Source organism: Glycine max, chromosome 4 (genome assembly GCF_000004515.6).
Source record: "Glycine max cultivar Williams 82 chromosome 4, Glycine_max_v4.0, whole genome shotgun sequence".
Classification (NCBI taxonomy): Eukaryota; Viridiplantae; Streptophyta; class Magnoliopsida; order Fabales; family Fabaceae; genus Glycine; species Glycine max.
This window is the reverse complement of record NC_016091.4, coordinates 1,209,810-1,236,839: the sequence shown is the minus strand read 5'-3', so window position 1 is coordinate 1,236,839 and position 27,030 is coordinate 1,209,810. Positions and strand designations below refer to the sequence as shown.

Below are 27,030 nucleotides of genomic sequence, written 5' to 3'. Positions count from 1 at the left end.
AGTGGTACATGATATTAATATGCAAGAAAAAAAAATGATAGGACACTCTTGAAATAAATTATCAAACGAAAAGATATAGAAACTAAACTGACCAGACTTGTATGTATATCATACCCCACAACAACGATACAAATCACAAATAACACAGAGAATATGTAAGGATATTTGTTATCCTACACACATGCATATATATATTAATCGCTGCTAGCAAGACATGAGCACAGCAACATGAGACAAAACCAAGCTTCATACACTGGAAAATGCTTAGAATTCTTCACTTTCAATCAAGGACTTGCGGATGAAGGGGTTGGAGAGAGGAATGGAATGGAGGGAATATCATAGTTGTGATTGCGGGAATGTTTGGAAATGAAGCTGGTGGCAATGGAGGGACTAATGATGGTATGGTTGGGATGGTAGGCAAGGGTAGCAGTGGCACATTCCCCTGATAAGGATTAGAGATATGAAACTTGTACCGTAATGGTTATTTGTTGGTCATCTAATTTTATTATTCTTAGAGTTATTTTGTCTGTTATCAGTTTCTGCCCATTTCAAATATGAAAATAAGAATAGTTTATTTCAGTTTGTTGGCGTTGAAATTAAGTCTGATTTGTTGATACTTGATAAGGCATAGTAAACTTGCAAGGAACAATTTTCATTGGCAAATATCTCTAATAATCCTTGGTTTTGTGGTAGCTTTCTCATGGAGAGTATTGACTTTTGTGACAAAATTGTCTTCATTCCTTTCTATTAATGCTGATGCAGATAGATTAGTTGACCAACAACTGTTCTGATTAAAGTTTGCTATATGGAATACTGTGTGGGTAACTTAGAAGTTGAGCTAAGAATACTAACACCATCCCACCAACTAACCATGCGTACCTCATTAGACAGTTTTGTCTATAAAAGTCCCACATACAACATCTTCAGTACACATTCACAAAACATATCTAAACACTTACAAAGATCTCCAACTCCTATTGATCCTCTTGAAAGTTCTTGTATTCAACCATGGCTACTTACAGTTTGTCGACAGTGTTTTTTTCATTTGTGGCTCTAACATTATTGTCTGCAAGCAGTCACACAATAGCTGTTGGAGCACACAATCTTCTAGAATTGACGTTGTCAAAGCTAGAAGTGCCCTAACTTCCCAAACCTGAGCTGCCACCTCCACCAAAAGTTCCTGAATTACCAAAGCTAGAGATGTCTAAAGTCCTTGAATTGTCTAACGTTCCTAAATTGTTAAAAGTAGAGCGGTCTAAGGTCCCAAAAATGCCTAAAGTACCTGAGCTGAGCTGCCTAAGGTCCCCGAATTGTCAAAACTTGAGCTGTCTAATATGCCTGAGATTCCTAAGGTCCCTGAAGTATCTAAAGCATTTCCAAGCACAAATCCTTGAGTTTGAATTATGTCTTTTGCTGTCTTGTCTTCTGTCACTGTTTGGATTCCAGTGTTTTTTTAGTTCATGCTTATATGATATCATTTATGTTCATTTCCACTTGGGCGTAATTTGTTGTAGCTACTTGAGAGTGATTGTCTCAGTTTACTAGTATTTTAAATCATACTAGAAGTTATGTTCAGTTTTGAAGCTATTCAAATCGAATATAGTTATACCACATTTTTTGTGAAGCATATCGGGGAAAAAGGGATAGCGAACAGGAAAATAACTAGTAGACATGACGAATGACTTGGTCCAGGTCCAAGATGACTGCGCTTTGTAGTCTTTCATGATCCACAATACAGTCCTAAAACTCATGAAACAGATACACAGGAATCCTCTCATCACCATCAAATGATATGTTTTATAGTCCAATCCATTGGCTATACTATCTGACACTCAAATCAAATGCAATAATCACGCGACGATTTCCATTGGATTTAACCATCAACCAATGAAGAGCCCCATTCAAGAGCAATACAATCCGTGACTGGGCTGAAACCCAATATAATGCGGAACAGTATCCTTAGTTAAACTCCATAAATTGGTTCTGAGAGAGAAACAATAGACCTTCGTGGACGACACTGTTACGATTAGCACCACGTAGTCATCAGTTGACGGGCCATGCCCAATGCCAAATAGACGTTCAACGTAGTCACAGGTTGACGACACATTGTTGATTCGTTTATGAAAACCGGTAGACGGATTCCATATGACAAAATAGTATAAGAGTATAAATCCAATGCAAGAACCCACGATATCCACCCTGCTTATAGATTCGGGAGCGGATGACGGAGGTGGAATATTAAAGATTACTTCCGCAGAATCACCATCACCGTGAAGTGATGCCCTTACAAACACATTTGGAACGCAGCCTCAACAGAATATTCACGATCAAATCATCAGGGACCCCCTAATCTTTATCATTCTTTTTTTATTCTTGAAAACTATAAGAATAAAATTAAAACTTAAAACTATTATAATCTTAATTAACCCTAAAAATTAAAAAATGGTCGTAATCTTGATCTTTTATTAGTAAAGCAAAAAGTTCCGCGTATATTTTTTTCTCCAATTTTGCATGTATTATCCCGCCCAAAATTTTACATAAAATCACGTAAATCATGTAAAATCCAGCATTATTATATTGGACGATCATGTCGAAAGGTGCTTGATTCTACACTGATCTCTTTGAACTCCACTTCTAACCTCGCATATTTAATGCACAGTTAATAGCTAGAAATTCTCTCTATTTAATGCACAATATTTTATGTTGAACGGTGCTTAATTCCAATAAGCAAGTGGAGAGCACGCCTCTTTAATGCATCTTTAGAAACATTCTCTCTAATCTTATTATGCATCGTTATTGGAATTAAGAAGAAGGATACCTAAATAGACTCAATAAACCAAATGGAGTAACGAATGGTATTATCATTTTAACGTTTATTATTGAAAAAATAAACCAAATAAATACACTATCGAAAATGCATAAGGCCTTCGATAAAATGCAAAGCATTCATAGCATCCAGTATATATATATATATATATATATATATATATATATATATATATATATATATATATATATATATATATATATATATATATATATATATATATATATATATCCATCATCTGTTCATATTTAGTCCAATTTAGCATCAAAATTTTGTGAGTAGTTATTCCTGTCAAATAAGGAAAAGGGTGACAGAGATTTCAAAGATTGTGCCTCGAAGGATTGGTTGGAGGTTGCAGGTTAGTGTAATTTGTTTGTGGTTCATTTCCAGATTTTAAAAATGTTGCTGAGATGAATAGCATAAAGATGCTTTTGGTTAAAGGTATTGAGTTCTTTTTCAACACCGTTGAGATGAAAGGAAAAAGATTGGTTGGAGGTTGTAGGTTGTAGGTTAGTGTAATCTGTAATTTGTTTTGTTTCTAAAAAATGTGGTGATCACGAGAATATGTTGATTGTGGGTAGTTTTCTTTCTTTGTAGGATAAAGATGATGAGTTTTTTGTGATAAAGAAAAGTTGGAGGAGTAGGTAATATTTTAATGTGAAGTAGTTTTTCATTTCCTTTCTTCTTATATCTCAAAAAGACATTTTTTTTCTGAGAGAAAAAAATACATCAAGGAGAAGAATAGACAATACCTTTTCACTTTTTTTTTTTTTGAAGAATTAAAAAGAAAACTTATTCAATTAGGTTAGCTATTAGCCTACTCATTCAAGGAGAAGAATAGACAATACCTTTTCCCTTTTCCTTTTTTTTTTTTTGAAGAATTAAGAAAAAAAACTTATTCAATTAGGTTAGCTATTAGCCTACTCATTCAAATTTCTTTTACCGATATCAACTAATCCATTTTCATTTGTCATGTTTTATGTCCGGTCACAGACTTTTTTCTCAGAATACAATATATTGTTTAACTTAAAATCCTAGACATGGCGGTAATTTACGTCGCTCATACCTGTACGATAAATGCTAACATGTGTTTTGCAGTAATTCACGTTTCTCATTTCTTTTTGATGCACAACATGGTAAGACCATCAACATAATTGTTTATTACTTCTAACGAATTTTTTTATTCGGTATGCATTGAAAATGATCGCCTTCTCATTATATAACCACAATGTTTTGGATAATAGGATTGTTGAAGTATAAATATAAAATGAAGTCCAACATCATAGAAATGAAAATTTTAAGTACGATATAAATAATAAAATTTAATTTATAAATCTGAATCTTAAGATTTGAAATTAAAATGTGATAATAAATTTATTTACGTGATTGTTTATAACCATTTATAAATCTTCTCATGTTTATCATTACTTCTTTGTGGATAATGTTTTCTAAAATATGTTTTAAGTTTTAACTTATAGTCATTTGCTTATTGGTTTCTTAAAATCATTTTGTATTTCTTTAGGCTACTAAATTTAAGATAGAAAACATTATCCAAAAGAAATGAGAAAATAGGTTGAGAATTGATTATTCAAAAGACTTGAAACTAAAATCATTTAGTGTGCTAATTTTGAAGTCAATCTAAATGTGTCTCAATTTATTAAGATTATTCAAAAGTGTGATTGAAAACTATATTCTCTGGCTTTTTATAAGATTAATTCTTGTTGGCTTTTTACATCATCATCTCTCATTTTATTTTCTCTTTCTATCTCCAGATTCTTATTCTCCCTGCTTATCTCACATGGAGATTCAAATGTAAGATCATAGTTCTCTTTCTTTTCTAATAATTTAAGAAAAAGGGGGAATGAGAACCCATTTTGGCAAGGGGGTCCATGCAATGGTTACCCTCGCCGAGGATATGCTTTAGGGAGACTATCCAATCATAGTGTAAGATATCACAAATAGCCTGAAGAATGGAAGCAAATTAATGGTAGAGGAGGCATCCACCTTAATGAGTGGCATTGCCATCAGAGAGTCTGGGAGGTAAAGGACTTCGTGATATCCTTCCCTCCGAGTCATGAGAAGCCATGGAAGATGGATTAAAGTTCTGCATGGACGTTTATGGAGTGGCCAATACGACCATGATTGTTGAATAGCCACACACTACATGGCCAATATGGAGTGGCATTACCTAAACAACTACCATCAACATTAACAATGGTCAAGAAGTCAAAGTCTTGCGCCAATTGATCCACCTAGCTAATATGGGCTAGGGTGTATTGGCATAAAAATTGGCCTCAACAGAATTTTCAAGGACGCAATTTGCTACAGTTTTGGTATTAGTTGCAGTTATCACCTTGCATGCAATCTAATAAAAAAAAAATCTTCAACTTAATATGGTATATCGAGATTTAAAATTAGCTTAAATATGTTTTTTTCTTTCAAATGTGGAGCAAATTTGATTTTATGAATTTTGAAAATAACTACTTTTATTTCATCGTTACGAACAGTGTTACACTTGTTTCTGAAATGGCTAACAATTTCATGTTATCAAATGGCACGCAGTCATCATAATTTTTTGACTTATAAAGAAAACCTAATTTGATAAAACTTCATGAAAATTTCACACCTATATGACATGGCTAGATCTTACACGTACAATCCTTGTTGCCTTCACAATCTAGGTTAAAACTTTTTTTTTTTTTGGTGAAATGCATTATCCGTTCAACCTAGAAATCTATATGAATGAGATACAAACTATATCCACTCTACGAGTACTACAAATAAATTAGTGCTATATCGAAAAACATGAAACTAACTTAAAGAATCATGCTCAACTAATTTATCATTAACTTGGTTTGCCTCGTGGAAAACATGCATCTAAATGATACTCCTTTAAAAATTATAAATATCATGAATACTCTTAACCAAAGAATAATAAGGACAAGCGACTATAACCTTTCACCAAAAGATTAATAACCACTTAAGAATCCAACCGTACCTTAATACGACAAAAACTTCTCGCCCAAGCAAGTTTAAGTCCGTGAACAATTCCCTAAAGTTCTTCCATCAAGATACTACGTGAACCCAATTTGAGATTAAAATCCCCAGACAAAATCCCATATTTATCTCGAAGAACACCACCACAATTTGGGATATATCTGATATTATAACTAACAGATACACACACAAAAAAGAAGAAATGATGTGAATTTGTTGCCAATTAAAATGAGTTTTGGACCAAGCATACTCAATCAATACGTTAAAAATATCTATATTTTTTTTATTCAGTATATTGAAGCTTGATTATTAGATCAATTGGTTAATTCATAATAATGACTGAGCGCATGGATGGACGGAGAGATTTTTCCATACTTATCTTACCCAATTGAATCGGGATCGTCTCTTATATTTGTGGTTAATGAAAAAAAGGTTAAAATATAAGAATTGTCTCTTATCTTATTTTTGGGTTATAATTTAATCCCTTGATTTTTATAAATTCTTAAATGATTTTCTTATTTAATTCATGACAAGTTAATCTCGTTTAAAAATTGATAATTTTTTTTTTATTTTTGAACATAATTTTAAACATTTTTATTTATTTATTGAAGAAGTCAAATTTATCCCATTAAATTCATGGATATGAAACTATACGAATCAACTCATGTTTAAAACAAAAAATAATATAATATAATAAAAATTGTATGAAAAATAAGAAAAAAAAGTGACTTTTTTAGGTTTTCGGTTGTTAATGAGATTTACTTTTGATGCATTTTTTCTTATTTATGTTACTTTTGATGCATTTTCACATAGATATAGATTTCAAATTTTTATATCATTAAAAAAAAATTAAATTGTGCCTAAAAATTAAAAATAAATAATTTTTCAAAAGGACTAATTTATCACGAATTAAATAAATAAAATGATTATTTTAGAACTTTTAAAAATTAAGAAATCAATCTAGAAAGAAAAAAATTTAATAATCCATTTATATATATATATATATATATATATATATATATATATATATATATATATATATTCTTCCTACAATTTTTCTTATTATTTTATTAAAAAAATATTAAATAAAAATAAACACATTTAATATCTTGAAAAGCAATAATTACTCTATAACTATTGTACTATTAAAAAGGATAAGAAAAATAATAGGAAGTATAAAGTTGTAAGAAAATATAGAGTTATTCTAATTAAAAAAATGTATTTCTTTACCGTAAAAAAATAAAATTAAAAATGTATTAATACGCGGAGAAGTGGAGAGAGGCCGTTTATCTGTTATTGAATTTTGTATGTGTGTGGTGGGAATGTTAGTGCTATCTGATGCCAAAGTCCTAAACTAATAGATCCATTATGCTTCATTTACGATCCATTGTTACACATTGCGTTTCTTCCGCAGGAGAGGCCACGGAATCACTTGGATATGCATTCAAAATTATGTAATCGAATGGGAAGATACTATGTTCCCTTCAATTGGACGGTGTTAGATCAAAGTCCACTCACAATTTTTTATTAGAAAATTAACATTGAAAATTGTTGAAATGGTAGGGAGTTGTTGGCAACTGAATCCTCTACTTTTTCATTTTCAGAATTCAATCTCACATCTGACACTGAAACATTTGGTCTTCTGATTTCTTCAAAACAGTTATAATTACATCTCTGTATGTTGATCTCTGGAAGATAAATGTATTTGTTCTACTTAGTTACTAACATCTTATGACTGTAACTGTGAAACTGTTTTTGTACAATATACAGGGTTAGCGAACTAAGAGTCGTTGAACTTCTTGATGGCCTTTGCGAAAAGATGCAAGATTATACACTCAAGGTGCTTAGTTATTTACTTTACATTTGTTCTTCTTCACTGTTCCAGTTTCTAAAATTGTAGCTATTTGTTGTGTTACTGTTTACATTTCTGTATGGTATTTTAGTTATAAATGCATCATACTTCTTTATCTACTACCACTTCTTTGCCCCTTTGCTTCTGCTGCATATTTAGATATTCCAGAGTGGGTGCCATTCTGTTTCCATCTGTTTTTGCAGATAGATACAAATACCTATGAATGGTTCAAAGTGGATAGCTGGGATAACCTCACAACAAGTACGCACTTTATTTCATCCAGTATAGATTTAGCACACTTGACTTCATGCAATTTCTCCTTATGTTTTCTGACCTGCCCATACATTTCTAGATGGGTTTTTCAAACATACGAAAAAACATATTAGAGTTTTCATGGAAAACAGCTAAGAAGCATAGTTAAGATTTAAGAAAACGTTTAAACTATATTTTAATCCTACACCTGTCCGTTCTAGAATATGTGGGCTTTATGTTACCCAGCATTGTACTGATATGTTGAACAATTAAAAATGATAAGAGATTAACCATTACTTTTCTTGTTGTGGAAGAAAGAATAAGAGTGTTAAATTGTAACTAATACAAAAATTTACACATACAGGATAAGAATATATATTTCATGTGCTTGTCTTGAATAACTGGAAAGATAACTGCAATTTAATTGGATTAATCAAGTATTTTTAGAGTCACGTTTTCTGATATGTTTGCATATTAAATTTATAAATTTGTCACCTAGGATACACATGTCTTGTTTTGAAGTCCTTATTTCATGATGTGGCATGCGTTCTTTGATGACTATTGTCGGCATCTTACTATATCAAACTAACCTGTCAAATATTTCAGTTTGTTGCATTGTGATGGTTATTCTTGTGTTTATCATTTTAGTTATCTGCTTCTCTTTTTTTAATTCTTTAGCAAATAAAAATTTAGTTTTTTTTTTAATTCTCATCCTAGTTTTCTTAACAAATACTCTATTCTAAATTCTTCTATTGACAGATAAGCAAGAAGCTCGGGCATATTCAAAAGATATATCTTCTTATTGTGGAAGGTAAGAGGCACTAGTTTTATGCCTTTACTCTAATTATATTTTTTAACAGGGATACTTATGGCATCAAAGCTTTGCCTTTATCTTTTGCAACAAGTGAGTACTGCATTTGTGCACTAACCATCTATGCACTATGACCAGGTTACTTGAAGAAACAGAGGATGAGGTGATTTTTCTGATTTTTCAGCATTTAATGTATATATGTTCATTTGCATTATTTGGCTATGATTTTATTTTTTTTTCAAATGATGCCAATCTTGCAGTTGGCTGAATTGATCAAAAAAGGATCTGTAAAAGTGGGAGGTGTGAGCAAAGTTCTTTGTCAAGATTTGAGCAAACATTGCAGTCAAATGAGGTAACTTCAATGATAATTGTAGGAATTTAATATTAACTTATTGGTCTGCTTGATAAGCCGAGACATATTTGTTGAATTTATGTTCTAAAATCATTATTTGGGTGTCCAATCAGGTTTTATGTTCTAAAGATAATATCATCGTTTATTGATTATGAACATTCTAACATGCTTTTAGCATTTACTGAAGTGACCTTCCTTCTGGCCTATCCTCCTAGTATTTTGGAATGAGTTTGAGTGTATCATAGAGGACCTGCATGTAGGACAGTTTCGCACATGCTTTACAAAGCTGTTGCTACTCTCCCGAGAATTTCCCTACATCCATTTCGCAAGTGACATTGTTATTGTGTATAGTGAAATAAACACATATGCCTCTTCCAAGGATCTGAAATGTTACATATAGTCCGTAAAGATACACTACACCCACCTGCCATTGGACATTAAAATCAATTTTCAAAGAGTAAAATAAAATACACTTTCATCCTCTAAGAAATGCTTAAATCATAGTTGTCAACGGCTGCTATAGCTGGATGGTGGAGCGGAGCAGCCCAGACCACTATTGGATTCAAATAGCCAAGCGGTTTTCACTACTGTTATATAGACCTAAAAATCCATTTTTACCACCCCTGGAACATCATTGTTTGGGTTTTTCTTGGGTGAAATATTTCACAAAAAATTATCTGTTTTGACCTCTATTCCTTCACACATTGTTGGACTATTTTTTATCCTATGTTCCATTCTTCCTTTAGACTTCCCACCTCGTTCACATTATGCTAATTTTTTTATCCAATTTGGTATGTTCTTTTTCTGTTAATTTCACCGTTGTCTTCCATTTTCTGACTTCATTATAATGTCCTTATTGCTCCTAGATTGATGGTGATTGTGTGTGTAAACTGTGACTTATTATTTATCATGAATTTCTTTAATTTTGGGTTTTTTGTTTTGTTTAATTCAGTATAAATTATTTAGTTTCAATTATAATGTTTAAAATAGCGGTCATCCCGCTATAGCATTTTCACAGTTAGCCATTACATGCTGCTATCTGTGATTGATAACTATGGCTTAAATTGTAGTGTCCTATCCTCTTATTTTAAAAGTTAAACTCCCTTTGAGAGCTGAATATGTGCTACACTTTAATTGTTAATGTAAACAAGGTTGTTACTGATGGTGAACGTATTATTATTGAATTTCGGATTATAATAAAAGAAATGATGTTTTTTATACTCCCAATATTAGCTTTAAATCTTAGAATTTTCATTTATTCTTCCGAAGTCTCAAAATTCATTTACATTAAATTCGTAGTATATGGAGATGACTAGAAATGGCTATATTTATGCAGTGTATCATATGCAGCAGAGGTTGATGAGGATGGACATGATGGAGAGCTCTAAAACCATGGATGTTAGGGTGGCTGAAAATATCAGCTTTTTGGGCAATTAATTATTGACAGAATGGATCCCAAAATTGATAGTGTTGGAATGATCTTTTTTCCCATTACAAAAAGAAGACTCTTTCAGCAATATGGTGGATCGGACTCTAATCACGTAATTATTAAGGGTTTGTGCCCAGCGCTCTAAAATTTTTTTTTTTTTTTTTTTGTATTTTATAAAATACTTAGTTATACCTAGTAATTCAGAGACATATTACGTCTACCGTTAAGTAATAGATACATAGACAAGATACCTGACCAATGGAGAATTCATCTAGGGATTCTTTAACTTATTTTTAGTGGACCTTACGCTATATAGAACTTAATGGTAGAAACTCAGTCTTAAAATAACTCCTACAATGGACTCCACATCTTAATGTTTTTTTTTTTTTTTGCTGGTTCTGTAATGCCAAATAATTTTTTAATGTTATAGAGTCGGTTCTTATATAAAAAATAATTCAGTTTCAATGATTAAAATTCATAATAAGTTCTCATTTTTAACCACAGTTGGAGATGGCCAGCTTATTTGTCTGATGTTGAATATTACCCATAGCCTTCTATAACTTTGATCTTGACTATAAATTGGATATTGCTTGGCATATTGCGATTTGCGAAAATGTTTCATCCATATCCGAGATCAACACATTACTATTAAACTGCTAATTTCCGAATTACTCTCTAAGATTTGAAAGTTATTCTGGGTGTGTTAATCTGATCTCTGGTGTTCTGATCCATGATGTTCACTGTCGGAGTATACCTATCACCGCTTACTGGGGCAAAAGCCTTCAACGATGTTACCACCACCACCACCTTTATTCCTTATGTGAAGAGAATAAAGGAAAAGAAAATAGACAAGTGGAAAGCATTATGCCCACCTATCGCGTGTTTCTCACTTGTATTATACCGTTCTTGGGAGGAAAGGAATCGCAACTATTGGATATAATTCATGAAAGTGAAGAAACTAACGATCTGCTATGTACAACAAAACAGTTCTAAGTAATGTTAGGAAGGTCAAAGGTGAACAAATAAAATAAGCTTGAAATGTATGGGAGAGCAGTGGAGGGCGAGGATCCTCCAACAACCTCGACATCAATAATCGATAATAATTTTATACACACAACAATAACAATATCCATCCTTTCTAAACCTCTAAATATAATCATCACGAGCTAACACTAACAGTCCAATACACCCTTAAGTAAATTGAGGCCTTCTGCCGATATACTCCTCCTGACTCGAGAAGGAGGTGTCTCTTTTCCTAGGAGGGAGGATCTGGGGGAGAAAACATATTCACGATAACTGTCAAAATTATCACACGAAGTTACGCTTTAAGAAGCCTTCTCTGAACCAACTCTCTTTGAAACCCTTTTGAGGATCATTATGTATCATCAATTCTTTCCTTGCCATGGTTACAGCACATTGGTTACTCATTACATCCCATAGGCCGTCGCAGCCCATAATCAAGAACTCATCATCCTCAGTCAGGTTGATTTCCTGCAGCTCTGGCTCAGCACTCAAGGGGTAGGCAGAACCCTTGTGACCCTTCATGTGCCAGTCTCCTAAGGCACGGGAAACAGATAACTGGCCATTCAAGTATCCATCATATACCACCCCGCCAAGTTTCTCAATCCTTAGCCTTTCTGAAATGCAATTTGGTTTCTGGTCTTTTGACATCTCAATTGCTCTACCACGCCTCCCCAGTACAGCTCTACAATCCCCAGCATTGGCAACTATCATGGTCCTGTCAACAATGAAATTTCGCAAATTGAGAAAGATAGCCAATAAAAAAAGAAATCATGCAACTAGGTGCATTTGCAGTCTCCTCATGGGATAATATAAATGTATGTTGATAACTCATAAGTTTCTTCCACTAACTTTTTGTCTTTCATCTACGAAGAGGGAAAAAAATCACTTCGACTGTTTCTTAAAATTTTGGATTTGGTTCCTTAATAGTAATAAGGATAAAGTAAGTAATCTCAGACATTGATGAAAAAATCAAAGTTTGATATCTAAGTTTTAAAACATTTATGATTTACTATGTATATGTACGCAATAATGATGAAGACTACTAACTTTATCCTTTAAAGTGAATTACTCACTTTAAAAAAAGTAAGATCCTAGAATTTTTTTTCCATATAAATTATGATTAAACAAGTAAAAGCCACTACAATACAATGTTGCTGAATGCTGCTAGGGGGCTATGTACTAACGTACCAACTTCCATTTATAAATTTTAGGATCGAAAAACCAAATATGCTAGGAAGGCAACTAATACTTGCCATAATTAGTGTAGTTGATACTGAATCATGGAAATTAATATAATCATAATGGAAGTTGATTACCTTCCGAATACAAGAGCAGTTAAAGCAGTGGTGCCAGATGAGATATCAAGCGAACTAGAATCTGCAAATGCATAATCAGCTTTTACAAACGCACTTGTAATTGCCTCCCCCACGCAAGTTGGAAAATGGGAGTCCTCAACTATGAATCTGAGGATGTTATTTCTTATGAACAAAGCTGCATCTGTACCCCCATGGCCATCAAACACCTGAACAATGAGTAGAAGTTAATCAATTGTTGAACTTAACATGCAAACAAAAAAATTGAGTCTGAAACACCCCAGACGAGCAACAAAATAAACGGAATATAACAGTATCTCCCAGCAAAAAATTAAATTATTTGCACTCTAATCTATATAACTAGTTTGAACTAATTTTCAGCTGTGCCAAATTTTAATGGATATCAAACATCAGATATAATACATTTCATGAGTATTACAGGAGCCAAGAAAGGTTGGATTCAAAACAGTGGTTATAGAACACAAACTTTCTGATTAAGCATATGATCCTAATTCCTGAGGAGGGCAAGAACAAATGTATCCAAGTAACTTGTAAGCCATGTATTAATGGAAAAATCAAACTTTATCGTCATAGCAATGTATGTAAACTAAAAAGTCAGGTAAAACAAAAACAAAATATATACAAACCCCATAAAAAGCTCCAGGTAAAGGAATAGTTGAAGCAGGACCTATATGCTGAATAAGATTATCTATACATATGTGTTCGTCTTCCATATATTGTTTAGGTCCTCTTTCAGCACAGCTTCCTGACCGAAGTATTGGTAGAAACTCCGTGTTTTCTTCAGAAGATGACTTGCTCCCAGTAACCCCCACATCCAAACTCTTAAAAAAGGGGAGAGAAACAAACAAAATTAGATAATCAAAGCTTTCCAAGTTACTATGACAAAAGGACCAGAAGAATTATACATGTGTGCTAAAATTGAACTGAAATTTCAGAAGCAGTTGGAAATAATATCAAATCTTCACATCATGTAAAGTTTATATTAGTTCTGCAAGATGAATCATAAATATTGACAAAAGCATTACAAGAAAATTACAAAAATTATAAGCCAACAGAGAAAGGAGATAAAAGACCAACTGAAAATAGTAGCTAGCAACAAAAGACAGTGATATCAAGAAGCTTTTTAAACCAAATTGTCAAAACATAGCAACAAAAGATTAACAAAGACATAGCTGATGAAGATGACAAACTTACCAAATCTGATATGGCCAGCAATCTGGTGTTGCTAATGCTGTGCCTCAAAGTCGAAGCATGGCGTGGAGGCTTACCCTTAGTCATCGGTTTTATATCATTCAAATCCCCTGATTTCTGATCATCCACCACAAATGCACTGTCTTTGGCCTCTAACATAGTAAACGGAGGAGGAAAATCCATTCCCACAGGCATAGTCGCTCCCAAATCGTACATATAAAAACCCACAACCGAAAAGAGAAACTTTTTTCCACAATTATGTGTAGTAGTGTATTTCACAGTAGATCATGAACTGAACAGTTATTAGGGTCCCAGTAAAGTAAATGTATGGTGGGTCTCAAGTGAAATGTTTGGATCCTGTAGGTATGAGAATTCTAACTGAATTGGGTATTGAAAATAGAAGGTACCAAGGAATGATTGGATCCAACCCAATATTCTTCTAATAATGATGTAAAAAGACGACCAAGTCTTAGAACACAGTATTGGGATCAGGTAAAGGAAGGAGGGAGGGAGTAGGTCATGGAAAACATTAAATTATGCTAAAATTTTCACATTAGAGATGGAAATAGGAACGAAAATTGTGGTTGAAGGAAGCGTCCACGTCCACAAACCAAGAAAGAAAAGAAACCAAAGGAGTTAGCCACCTAACCTCCAAAGCAACTACTAATCTTATGGGAAAAAAGGAACAGTCTATAGGAAATGGTGACGATGAAGGAAGGAAAGCAGGGAAACCTAAAACGATTGTTCCAACAAACAAACCCAGAGTAGGAGGAAAAAAAAAATAACTATGCACGGTTTTGCTTTGCGACCGGCGATTCCAGGTAAAATATTTGGTGCGTATGGGGTTCTGGATGGGGATTGTGCCACGTGGATCGTTCTTATTGGGTGTTATGGATGGCCTAGAGCGGATTGCGTCCTAGCCGTTGGATTTGTGTTCAGGGAAATGGACGGTTGAGCCTGAGTATGTCCTTTTAAACGTGCTAAAGGCTAGGGAAAGGCCTCGGATTCTCAAAGTACACGCGTTTAGACATGATTGGGTGGTAGTGAGAGTAAGCTAAGATAAAAAAATAAAAAAAGCATAAATGATTGGGTATGCTTTTTCGATTATCCTTGCGTCCACGTGTCCAAGACAAGGGTTTCAAAAAGCATAAATAATTTCTGTTGCTTGTTTTCTAATTTAGCGTAACATATATAGCTCGTACGTGTGTAAGAATTGAGATATGATTTTGTGTGCTTACCCTTTTGACCAATTAAAGGATACATCGTATGGTTATTTTATTTCTCGGGTAGGACTTTTCTATTGCTAGCAAAGGAATGAACATTTATCATCTGTCTATTGGGATTGGGTAGTTTTCTAATCCTTTTGCGATATGATGTTTTGTCTAGAGGTGAGGATTGTGTAGAATTTAAGGAGATTGTCGGAATTGAATATTGTTTGTTTCAACAAATGATTGCCTAAGCTATTATTTATGAACACATTCTACTGTACTAGTAGTATTGTGTTAGCCAACTGTAAGAAATCGTTTGTTATTCAAGTAATGGTACAGTTACTTATAAAAAAGGGGCCTCAACTTGTACGATGGAAGACAAAGTAGATAGCAAAGGAATCAAAGAAAATGGTGGGCGTCCAACAAGTGATCACATGTGCATGGACAGCATGGTGATGCTCATTATTGTCGACACAAAATCTTATTAACAGTCACAATCCTGCAAGTGGGCGTAGACTTAGTATGCTAGTTGGTGGGTTGGGTGTTTGAAAGTAAGGTTTTTTTTATCTATTAATGTTAGTTCTTATTGAGATGATTTCGAATACAAGTCTCCTTCCTCTCTTCTTACTTCAACCTTATAACTTTTGTTTGAAAGTAATTGGGAGTGCAAAGTGGTGAAACAGTGGGTTATGAAGAATTATGATCAAAGTCATAAAGGGATACTCACTCATTCCCCATGATCACTCAAGTTGGTTTAGTGTAAAAAACATATCAGCTTAGTATTTTTAAATAATTAAGACAAGTTTCAAGTCTTAAATTATTAAAAAAAAAAATTGTGTCTCAAAATTAAAAATATTCTTGTCTTGAAAATATCATTTTAACTCACTTGAAAAATTAAATTAAATCAAACTAAATTTAATCATAAATATAAAAGACTAAAAATGTATTTTAATCTTCTCTTTTTTTAGTTGTTATGTAGTGATGAATGAAAGACTGAGATATTGACAAAAGGCTGAGCGTGCACTGATACTCATTAATTGACACCTGAATTTGATATCTATAGCTACTACTCAATCATCAATATATATGTCCTGCTGAACACATTTGTCATGTGTGCACTGATACTCATTCACACCTGGACTTGAGAAGAGATGCAATTCATCATCTAAATGATATGCTACCCTTCAGCTTAATGGAGGACCCATCAATTCCCAAGCATCGCTATTCTTATGTTACTTTTGGGTGATTTAATAATTAATAGTACCCCTTGAAATTCAACACTGATGCTCTATACAAATTGACAGAATTATTTTTTATATATATACAAATGTAAGCAGGGACGGAAGTTGAAACTTGAAACAGGGGCAGTCACCCCCTTATCCACAAAATGTGGTTAATTATTAATTTCTCTCCTTTGGAATTTACATCTTTCTCTTCCTTCGCCCCCTTCCCCTTAGTGCAACTAGTCTTCATTTCGATATGTTTGTTTTAAAGGAATGAAATGAATGTGAATGTGAATGAGATGAGATGAGAAAGAAAGAAAGTTATTTGGTAAGAAAGAAAGTAAAAGAAAAGAAAATAAACGAGGGAAAAAAACATAACTAACAAAACATTTTTTTTCTATTTTTTAAAAGAGAAAATGAAAGAAAAAGTTATTTTCTAGATACAAAAATTTAAAATTTATTTTCTTTCCGAATCAAATTTTAAATTTTTTTTTTCTTTTCCTATTAAGTTCACAGAAAATTGACACCAGTATCGGTACACTAATTTATCTCCATCTGCCAAAATTATTTTCAGCTTTTACTTGAATACCAAACAAGCCACAAACGTAAAACTGCAAATCCATGAGTGTCCAAGTACGTACGGAAGATTAGTTTTTGCATTTTTACGATGAGTTAAAGTGGTCGGATTGATCGAACTATGTGCAAATGCAAATCAAAGCTGGCTAATGGCTATGGCGATGAAGATTAAAATATTAAAAGAAAAAGGAAAATTTTGTGCCAATACTGTATATGAACAAAAGAAGATTTTATTATTTGGACGCCGTCAACAGGCAATTTTATTTCATGTTATTTATACCATTTTTCGCTTTATTCTTTTCTTTTTATGAAAGTGTTGTATTATTTATATAACATTTTTTCTATTTTTTTGTTACAGTAACTATTTTATCTCGATTTTTATACCAAAAAAAAGAGAGGAAAGGACGGTGCCTTTGCTTTGCTCCCCACACAAATCTTCATCTTTATTCCAATACATATCTATCTTTTATTTCCCCAACATGATGCTAAAGCTACAATTCTACAAAAGTGTCCGCAAATCACATACTTTTAGATTTAGGCGCAAATTGTTAATTATGCATTGTAATCAGTGTTAATCTAAATCAAATATAAAAATATAGATATGAAAATTATTCTAGAAAATGTTAGTGTTTAATTAAAAAAAATTAAGGAGAAGGAATAATGTTATACTTTAAAATAGAAAAAATTATGGACTCAAAAATTATAAATTTTAGATTATTCTTGGTGTGTTTCATGGGAAAAAGGATAAAACTTTTTAATTGTGCTCACGGAAAGCAAATTAAAAGTAAAAAACAGAAATTTCTAAAGGTCATATTTAATTATCTTAATCCGCCACTTAATTTTATCTTTTTCCTGTACGCACGTCAACAAATATTGCTTCAAAATAACTGGAAAAAAAATTAATTCTGGCACGTAATACTTAAATAAGACAAATGTTATCTGGTGGATTTTTTTCCTACACTATACCTTCTTTTTTCTTTTTTTTTCTTTTTTCAAAATACACCTACATCAAAAATATTTTTCAAACTACACTTGTTTTGAGAGAGAAGTCGAGGTTAGGGAACCCGACTTCTCTTTGGTCCCTTTTTTAATTTTTTTAAAATTAATTCACTTGTTTTTATAAATATTATTTTCACATTATAAAAATAATTAAAAAATTTAATATTATTATTTTATTTTTTTAAATAATGAGAATATTTTTTGTTTAATTATTTATTAACAGTTTTAAAATAAATTAAAAAAATATATAAAATGATTAAAAAAATAGATTGATTAAAAACATAATGAATATATAGTTATCACATCTTAATTATATTATATGAAGAAATTAAAACACTCAACTAATAAAAAATACTAACCATTAGAAAGACAAGCATAATAAATGAAACATAACAAAACAAAAGTAACAGAATATATTAACAATAACAATTGAAATATGAAAATGACGAAATTAATCATAGTTTAAAAAATGTTATGTAGTGGATATGTTTTTTTTTTCAATAATTGAATTACTGGTTTGTTAAAAAAAGTTAAAATTTATATTAGACAAAAACGTTTTTAGTGATTGAATTTTGTTAACACCTTTAACATGTTCGTTATTTTTCAACTCTATTATTTGATATTTAATTAATTTTTTTGAATATTTTGCATAACTGTCGTCAAAGAACAATGGTCTCTGACAGCATGTAATTCGTGAATTACATAAGAAAAACCCCTGGAGGGACAACTTGCTTGATGACATTCATGAGTTTTTAATCAATCTATTTTTTTAATCATTTTGTCTTTTTATTTATTTATTTTAAGAGTATTAACAAATAATTAAACAAAAAATATTCTCATTATTTAAAAAATAAAATAATAATATTAAAATTTTATTTATTTTTTAATGTAAAAATAATATTTTAAAAAAGTAAGGAAATTATTTTTTTAAATAAAAATTTTAAACAAATAAAAAAATAAATTTTTATTTTAAATTAAAAGAAAAAACAAGACCATAGAGAAGTCGAGATCTCCAATCCCTACAAACTCAAAACAAGTGTAGTTTAAAATACTTTTCCTAGTAGGTGTATTTTGGATAAAATAAAAAAAAGGGTGTAGTACAAGAAAGAAAGAAACCTATCTTGTGTCTCTTCAAAAATTGGTTAAGAAATTAAAAGAATTTTTTTACCGAGATGTGCAAAATTGTATTATTTATGTTTTTTTTCTTACGTTTTCATATGATTTTTATAATAAATATATTTTTTTAATTTCTTGATAAATGTTTTAAGAAGCTTGGTTAACAATATCCTTTAAATAAGAAAAATGTTAATTAATATCTTAAAAATACTAGTTAATGAACTTAAAGTTGAAATACGGAAGATAAAAAATTACAATGTTCATATTTTTTATGATTTATGCATTTAATATTTTTTTTCTTTTAATTTCTTAACTAATATCTAAAAGCGCTAATTAACAAGAACCATAAAAGTAAACCAATGAGTAACTAACAATCCCGTTATAAAAAAAAAGGTTATCATCATGTCTTTTTTGGACTAATCATATCATCCTATGATTTCATTTGACAAATAATAAAGTTAAAAATGAATTGAAATTAAAATACATAGGACCGAAAAGGAGTTATGAGTTAATATATTTAATTAAGAAACATATCTGTTAACAAAATTGATACAGCATGAATGAATAAGGCGTCTCAGTGAACAAAATCTTGATGGTTTGGCGGGCCAATAGCACGGTTTAAATTGGAGATTTATTAAGGAGAATCTAGGAAGCTTCAGCTTCATGTGCTGTGTTCTGGGACACCACACACAGCGCTTTATTATTAATTAATTATTCACAATTTCCCACTAGCAACATTTTTTTACATTCCCAACACAGTATTAGTCCACCACCATAGACAAGCCGACATTCACCTCTTATGTTTTCTTTTCCACCTCGTATCCAATTTCTAAATCTAGTACTACTATTTTACTAAGTATTTCTTCTGTGCTTCGCTTAATGACCACCTTGCATCCTGCGTGTTGCAGTTTTCCATAATCCTTTCGACATGGGTTCGCTGCTCTGACTAAGGGAGAAACATATTTTAGATTTTGAAATTCTTTCCTTTGATCGGTTTGTACAAGGTTACCGTTGGAATCGGGTGCAATGAGTGGGTGGTTAAAAAATTAGAGGCAAATTCGTTGTTGGTTAAGATGAATTTGTTCTGGGTTGTTTGTTGGGTGGTGTCGTGTTTGGGAGTATCATCAGTAACTCCTTTTGTGGCGGCTGCAAATTTGTCATCCTCAAGACCCGCCTTTGTGCACATTGGAGCAATCTTCAGCATGGATTCTGTTCTTGGGAAAGTCGCTAAAATTACATTGGAGGAAGCCGTCAAAGATGTAAACGCCGACAAAACCATTCTACATGGAACTCAACTTGTTCTCTCTATGCAAAATTCCAATCACAGTGGTTTCGTAGGCATGGTTCAAGGTAATCTTTTCTATTCTATTCTTCAATTTAATGCAGATTACTCTAATTCTGATTTGAAGAAAAGTACCAAAAACACCTTTGTCCTTTAATTTTATATATAATTATTTGTTTGTGTCGCTTAAATTAGGTGATAAATAAGTATGTTGTATTGATTGCAGCTTTGCGGTTCATGGAGACTGATGTGATTGCTATAATAGGGCCACAATCTTCTGTGACTGCCCACATAATATCCCATGTTGCAAATGAACTCCGGGTTCCTTTAGTGTCATTTGCGGCTACAGACCCCACCCTTTCATCGCTGCAGTTCCCTTTCTTTGTGAGGACAACACAGAGTGATTTGTACCAAATGAAGGCAGTTGCTGAAATTATTGATTATTATGGTTGGAAGGAGGTGATTGCCATATATGTGGATGATGATTATGGGCGAAATGGCGTGGCCGCATTGGATGATGAACTAGCTTCAAGGCGTTGTAGAATCTCCTTCAAAGAAGGAATTAAATCAGGAACCAAAGTTGACCGGGGTGAAATTACAAGTTTACTTGTGAAAGTGGCACTGATGCAATCTCGGGTCATTGTTCTCCATGCACAAACTGATTCTGGATTTATGATTTTCAATTTGGCGCGTTATCTTGGGATGACAGACAATGGCTATGTGTGGATAGTCACAGACTGGCTCTCTTCTTTTCTGGATTCCTCTTCTCTCCCTTCAGAGACAATGGATGTTCTCCAAGGAGTGCTTGTTTTGCGCCAGCATACACCTGATTCGGATAGAAAAAGGGCATTTCTCTCTAGGTGGAAGAAGTTAACTGGTGGCTCTTTGGGGTTACATTCTTATGGCCTCTATGCTTATGATTCTGTTTGGCTAGTTGCACGGGCTATTGATGCTTTTTTCAGTCAGGGTGGGATTGTTTCGTGTACCAATTACACAAGTTTAGGTGGTGATAAGGGAGGTGATCTTAACCTTGATGCAATGAGCATTTTTGACAATGGAACTCTTCTGTTGAAGAACATATTGCAGAGTGACTTTGTTGGATTATCAGGTCAAATGAAATTTGAACCAGACCGGTCTCTTGTTCATCCTGCCTATGACGTCCTTAATGTGGTTGGAAATGGCCTTAGGAGGGTTGGTTACTGGTCCAACTATTCTGGTCTGTCAATTGTATCTCCTGAGATATTCTATGCAAAGCCACCTAATAGATCAAGTGCAAATCAGAAGCTATACAGTGTGATATGGCCTGGAGAAACATTATCTAAACCTCGTGGGTGGGTCTTCCCAAACAATGGTAGACAATTGAGAATTGGTGTGCCTATCCGAGTCAGTTACCGTGAATTTGTGGCACCGGTGCAGGGAACAGAGATGTTTAAAGGTTTCTGTGTTGATGTATTCACAGCAGCAGTAAACTTGTTGCCTTATGCTGTTCCTTACCGTTTCGTCCCATTTGGAGACGGCCACAAAAATCCAAGCTACACACAACTTGTCAACTTAATCACAACTGGTGTAAATAATGCCTCATGAATCTGATCCTTTATGTATGCTAACATTTTCTGGCATTGTTATTTTATTCAATTGGTTAATTCATTCATTTCCTTGGTGCAGTACTTTGATGGCGCCATTGGTGACATTGCTATTGTCACAAACCGGACAAGGATTGTAGATTTTACACAGCCATATGCTGCGTCTGGACTTGTTGTGGTGGCCCCTTTCAAGAAAATCAATTCTGGTGGTTGGTCTTTCTTGCAGCCATTTACTCCTCTTATGTGGATTGTGACTGGTTGTTTATTCCTTTTCATTGGGATAGTTGTATGGATTCTGGAACACAGGATAAATGATGAGTTCAGGGGTCCACCTAGGCAGCAAATTATAACCATGTTGTGGTCAGTTATTTATTTCATTATCTTACTGTTGTACATAGCATAATAGTTGCATACCTTTTACATATTCAAGCTATAAACGAAAACTACAACTAAAAGTAGCTTTGCTTGGTCCATGGAAAACAACATTGGCAGCACCTGTCTGTTTGTTAGCATCATATATACTGGATTTTCATGCCATTATGCTTATCAATAGGATGGAAAAAGCATTTTAGAATTAAAACTATGGCATTTACTTTTGTGTGGAGCAGTTGCATGACATGATTCTCCGCAATCAATTGTGTCTGATCCATCTATTTTAACCATGCCTGCAGGTTTAGCCTATCAACTCTGTTTTTTTCCCACAGTAAGTGATACTTCAGTTATTTTTTGTTTGGTGGAAGGACACAATGAAGCTAGTTTATTGGTTTTTTATTTTTTTCATTGCTTCTGCAGGAGAGAATACCATGAGTTCTCTTGGTCGGTTGGTGATGCTCATATGGTTATTTGTGGTTTTGATCCTCACTTCCAGCTACACTGCAAGTTTAACATCCATACTCACAGTGCAGCAGTTATATTCTCCTATCAGTGGAATAGAGAGCTTAAAAGCTAGTGACGAACCTATAGGGTTCCCAGTGGGTTCATTTGCAGAACATTACTTGATTCAAGATTTAGGAATAGCCAAATCTAGGCTTATTCCACTTGGATCTCCAGAAGAATATGCTAAGGCACTCCAGCTTGGTCCTAAAAGAGGAGGAGTTGCTGCTATTGTTGATGAACGACCCTATGTCGAAATCTTCTTATCAAGCCAGTGCACATTCAGGATTGTAGGTCAGGAGTTCACCAGAAGTGGCTGGGGTTTTGTGAGTATCTCTAGTTCTCTATCTTTTAGATCGATAATCAGTGGAATCAAAAAAGGATATTTGAATGCCCTGTCACAACTGTGGTTATTGCGTGTCTTTCGAAAGTTTTTATGTGAAGAGTGAATCAAAATTTGGTTGGCCAAGATTGAACTTAAATCTTCATCCTCAGTTAATTGCCTTTTCTTTTCACCATCGTTGTTCTCTTTAATATGCTTATATATGCCTGTGGCTGAGGCCAACTCATTATTTAATCTATTCAATAATGTTTTTCACAACAGAAGACTCATTTTGTTTTAATTATGTTAAGATGGATATTAGGTGATTAGATTGTCTTTCAAATATCTTTAATTGAAAAAATTGAATCAATCATATCAGCTGCATTTTCCCTTGATTTTCTTTTCTTCCTTACCCATTCAAGTTGCTTAAAGATATGGAGTTTTTTTAATATATATGCATCTGACTAACTCATCATAAGGTGTTTGTGTTATCAAAATTAATAATTCTCGTTTTGTTTGCCATGCTAGGCATTCCCTAGGGACTCTCCTTTGGCTGTAGACATGTCAACTGCCATTCTACAGCTTTCTGAAACTGGTGATCTACAGCGGATTCATGATAAGTGGATGACACGAAGCTCTTGTAGTTTAGAGAATGCTGAAATTGATTCAGATCGTCTTCAGCTTAAAAGCTTCTGGGGTCTCTTTCTCATTTGCGGGATAGCTTGCTTTATTGCTCTTGTTTTGCATTTTATGCAGCTTATGTTCCAGTTATGGCAATCTCCTCCTTCTGAACCTGCTTCTAGTGCTAGCTCAATTTCTGGTCGTTTTCAAAGATTTCTTACACTCATTGATGAGAAGGAAGATCCATCTAAGAGTAAAGGAAGAAAGAGGAATGGAGATGAAAGATCGCTTGAAGATCAACTGGGAAGGCAGCCAAAGAGGGTACAGACAGAAATAAAGTTTTCCACATAGGATATATATCTTGGGAGTTTTCCGGGAAAGTTTACATGATTTAAAAGATGTGGAGTCATTGAAGATATACATGACTATGTAATTTGAAGATATACATGACTATGTAATTTGTTTTATATCACAAAGAACATGTTAACACTTCACTTGTAAGCAGAAAATGTTAACACTTCACTTATATTGCATTCCACATAGGTACCACTAATGTCATGGAACCTCCTCCTATCAAGTTTATTTCATAGATAAAGTAATTATTTCATTTCTAATACGATTTATTTCATAATTAAAGATTAATTAATTAATATCATTATCAAGTTTAGTGCCTCTATATATTTAGAATTGTGAACATGAATGCTCCACTGCCCAGTACGGTTGTGCAAATTTGATTTTTATTTAACATTAAATCATTATTATATTAATTTAAAAAAAATATATAAATGATGTGATAGAAGATGGAGATGCAAACAAAATGGGGAGCGACTTATCAAAAGTGGGATGAATGAGTCATGAACACTCATTGTGCACAATCTAATTTAACATCTTATAGCAGGAGATATTTTTTATGGGGTCTCACGTATATTGTTACTTCTCTCCTTATTTCAATCTCAAACAAATGGTGTTTCTCATTTTCCTTTTCTCCTACCCAAAGAGTGTTCATGATTCAATCTGAAAGGCTTTTGACGAATTCCACTTGGAGGAATTAGATTCAATAGATTTTGAGGATACGTTTGAGTTATAGTTCGGGTTCTTCCAATCCTAGTCCAATTAAGATATTTATTAAATTTTAATTTTACTTAGACAAATTTAATAAATTTTTAATGAAATGTATTAATTAATAAAAATGAACTTTATTATTAAAGATGATAAGTATAATTAAGTTATCATCTTAATTTAACTAATAAATTTTACATAATTTAGTAAATAAAAGTGTAATTAATAAATACAATAATAGTATATATATATATATATATAAAAAGAATTATCTTTAAATTTGATAAGGTAAATGGCTTGTTGACCTTAGTAGTATTGTGTAAAAAAGGAGTTAGGGATCCAAACTTTATCTCCAATAATTTTACAAATTTATTAAAGACGCAATTATATTTTTTTCCTTTTGATTTAAAAACTTAGTGAGTTTTATTCCTAATTGTACGTGTTACGTTAGCATGTTAATATAACATTAACTTTATATCAATGTCACATGTATTGTAACCTCTTTTTTTTTTTCAACGTACATGCATTGTAACATTAACAAGAAAGTATCACTTCAAAATCAACTAACGATAATAGATTATCAATAAGGGGAAAATAAAATTCATAGAATTTAGAAATTGAGAGCAAAATATGTGAAAAAATTAGAAGCAATACTCACAAAATCATAGAATTAAACCTTTAAAGTATTATTATTCTCAAATAATATACAAAAAGTAACTCATCAGTAAGCATTAATATTTATATTAGTTGTAGACATTAATAAATACAATAGTTACTCGTAATGCCATGCCAGTACAGCTGAGTTCGTAACTCCAGAGGCAGAGAAAATAGTCAATGAAATATAACTTTATTCAACAAAAAGCCAGAGATCGAGGATTTTTCAAGACAGAACAGAAGGACCAAATATTCAAAATTCTACAGAAACGAACAGTGCGGAAAGTAGAAAATTTTGGATCCTCTCTCTTTCTGAATTATCATGATTCATGACATTCCTGGCGAGGATACCGGCACGCTGCAAAGCCTGTTCATGATCCTCACTGGACTTGAAGTCGCAGTTCCAGTAGTTTCTGCCATGCATCTGATAGTAAGCATTGATGGCGTAAGAAGGGTGGTTTCCTAAGGTGCTGAAACAAGGGTGGTTTGTGATCAAAATGGCCAGCACTAGTGTACGTGACTGCCACCTTCGCTGCTGCGTATTTGCATATATATCTTCTGCATTGCCTAGCTAGCTTGGAATGGATTTCAATATAGTATTTCCCCTTGCACCAAAAATACCTATAGTGACTGAGTGAAAGTATATATAGTAAAACAAGTCAGAAAGAAGGCCAATCATGATTTAACATGACGGAATATCAATAGTGGATGATTTGCTTGTTTTGTGGGACTCGTTGGCATCAAACCTTGTCTATATTGCCCAAAAGTTCGCGTTTCAAGACACTTCTCATCCTTTTTTTTTTTAATCTTTTTCCTCCTGTGGCATCATAAAACTCTTTGATAGCTGTATCTTTTTTTTCTTTATATTTTTTTTATTGACAAATATTAGGTTATTAGTAGAAGGTTAGTTTTATTAACAAATGAAATAGAATTCATCACTTTTCTTTCTCTTTTTTTTTTAATCATCCAGATCACCTTGTAGCTCTCTTTTAATTATCCGTTGAATTCAACCTACCTAACATTTTCCTAAATCAAATCTGTACAAGATAATGCATGGTCACAGGATTTGGCTTCCGAAATTTGATTTGTTGGACTTCTTTTGGCTTCAGCAACTCTCCTTCCAGCTCAAATTAACAGGCACGATTAGATGGATATCTGAAAGAAAAAAAAAAAACTAGCGTTCAAGTTAACTGAGACTCCAACTGAAAGCCAAAGGATATCTAAACATGATTGCATATACTTCATGGCAGATTTGGTTTAAGAGAAAAGAAAATGGAAAAGGAAAGAAAATAATAATATATAAAGTGAGACAATTATATAAGTTAATATTCTTACTTCTAGTTATGTAGAAAGTAAAACAAAAAAATTGCATGTATAAAATAACATAAATAACTCTAATGTACAAAAATGCGTAAAAGTAAACGTAATTTAATTTCTATTGTAATT

At 32.7% G+C, this 27,030-nt stretch overlaps 2 protein-coding genes and 1 pseudogene across 2 annotated transcripts; 2 read left to right on the top strand and 1 right to left on the bottom strand.

The window, feature by feature from the left end:
* Window positions 1-356: 356 nt before the first annotated feature.
* On the top strand, window positions 357-10,868 carry LOC102661518 (uncharacterized). Its single transcript, XM_006577867.4, has 8 exons — window positions 357-399; window positions 7,485-7,500; window positions 7,595-7,664; window positions 7,880-7,937; window positions 8,688-8,739; window positions 8,878-8,902; window positions 9,000-9,091; window positions 10,428-10,868. Exons 1-8 carry the CDS (start codon window positions 357-359, stop codon window positions 10,477-10,479), a joined length of 408 nt encoding a protein of 135 aa, XP_006577930.2. The 3' UTR covers window positions 10,480-10,868.
* Window positions 10,869-11,492: 624 nt separating this feature from the next.
* On the bottom strand, window positions 11,493-14,869 carry LOC100811110 (probable protein phosphatase 2C 27; annotated as a pseudogene).
* Window positions 14,870-19,848: 4,979 nt separating this feature from the next.
* On the top strand, window positions 19,849-24,365 carry LOC102661260 (glutamate receptor 3.3). The gene is made up of 6 exons (XM_006577866.4): window positions 19,849-20,540; window positions 20,699-22,038; window positions 22,138-22,415; window positions 22,727-22,758; window positions 22,848-23,254; window positions 23,779-24,365. Exons 1-6 carry the CDS (start codon window positions 20,264-20,266, stop codon window positions 24,220-24,222), a joined length of 2,778 nt encoding a protein of 925 aa, XP_006577929.1. The 5' UTR covers window positions 19,849-20,263; the 3' UTR covers window positions 24,223-24,365.
* Window positions 24,366-27,030: the final 2,665 nt, after the last annotated feature.

Coding starts and splice junctions, on each gene's coding strand:
- LOC102661260 (XM_006577866.4), top strand. CDS start 20,264: ATGAATTTGTTCTGGGTTGTTTGTTGGGTGGTGTCGTGTTTGGGAGTA. Junction 22,039..22,137: donor TCAACTTAATCACAACTGGT/GTAAATAATGCC, acceptor TCCTTGGTGCAG/TACTTTGATGGCGCCATTGG. Junction 22,416..22,726: donor CAAATTATAACCATGTTGTG/GTCAGTTATTTA, acceptor CCATGCCTGCAG/GTTTAGCCTATCAACTCTGT.
- LOC102661518 (XM_006577867.4), top strand. CDS start 357: ATGTTTGGAAATGAAGCTGGTGGCAATGGAGGGACTAATGATG. Junction 8,903..8,999: donor TTGAAGAAACAGAGGATGAG/GTGATTTTTCTG, acceptor CCAATCTTGCAG/TTGGCTGAATTGATCAAAAA. Junction 9,092..10,427: donor AAACATTGCAGTCAAATGAG/GTAACTTCAATG, acceptor ATATTTATGCAG/TGTATCATATGCAGCAGAGG.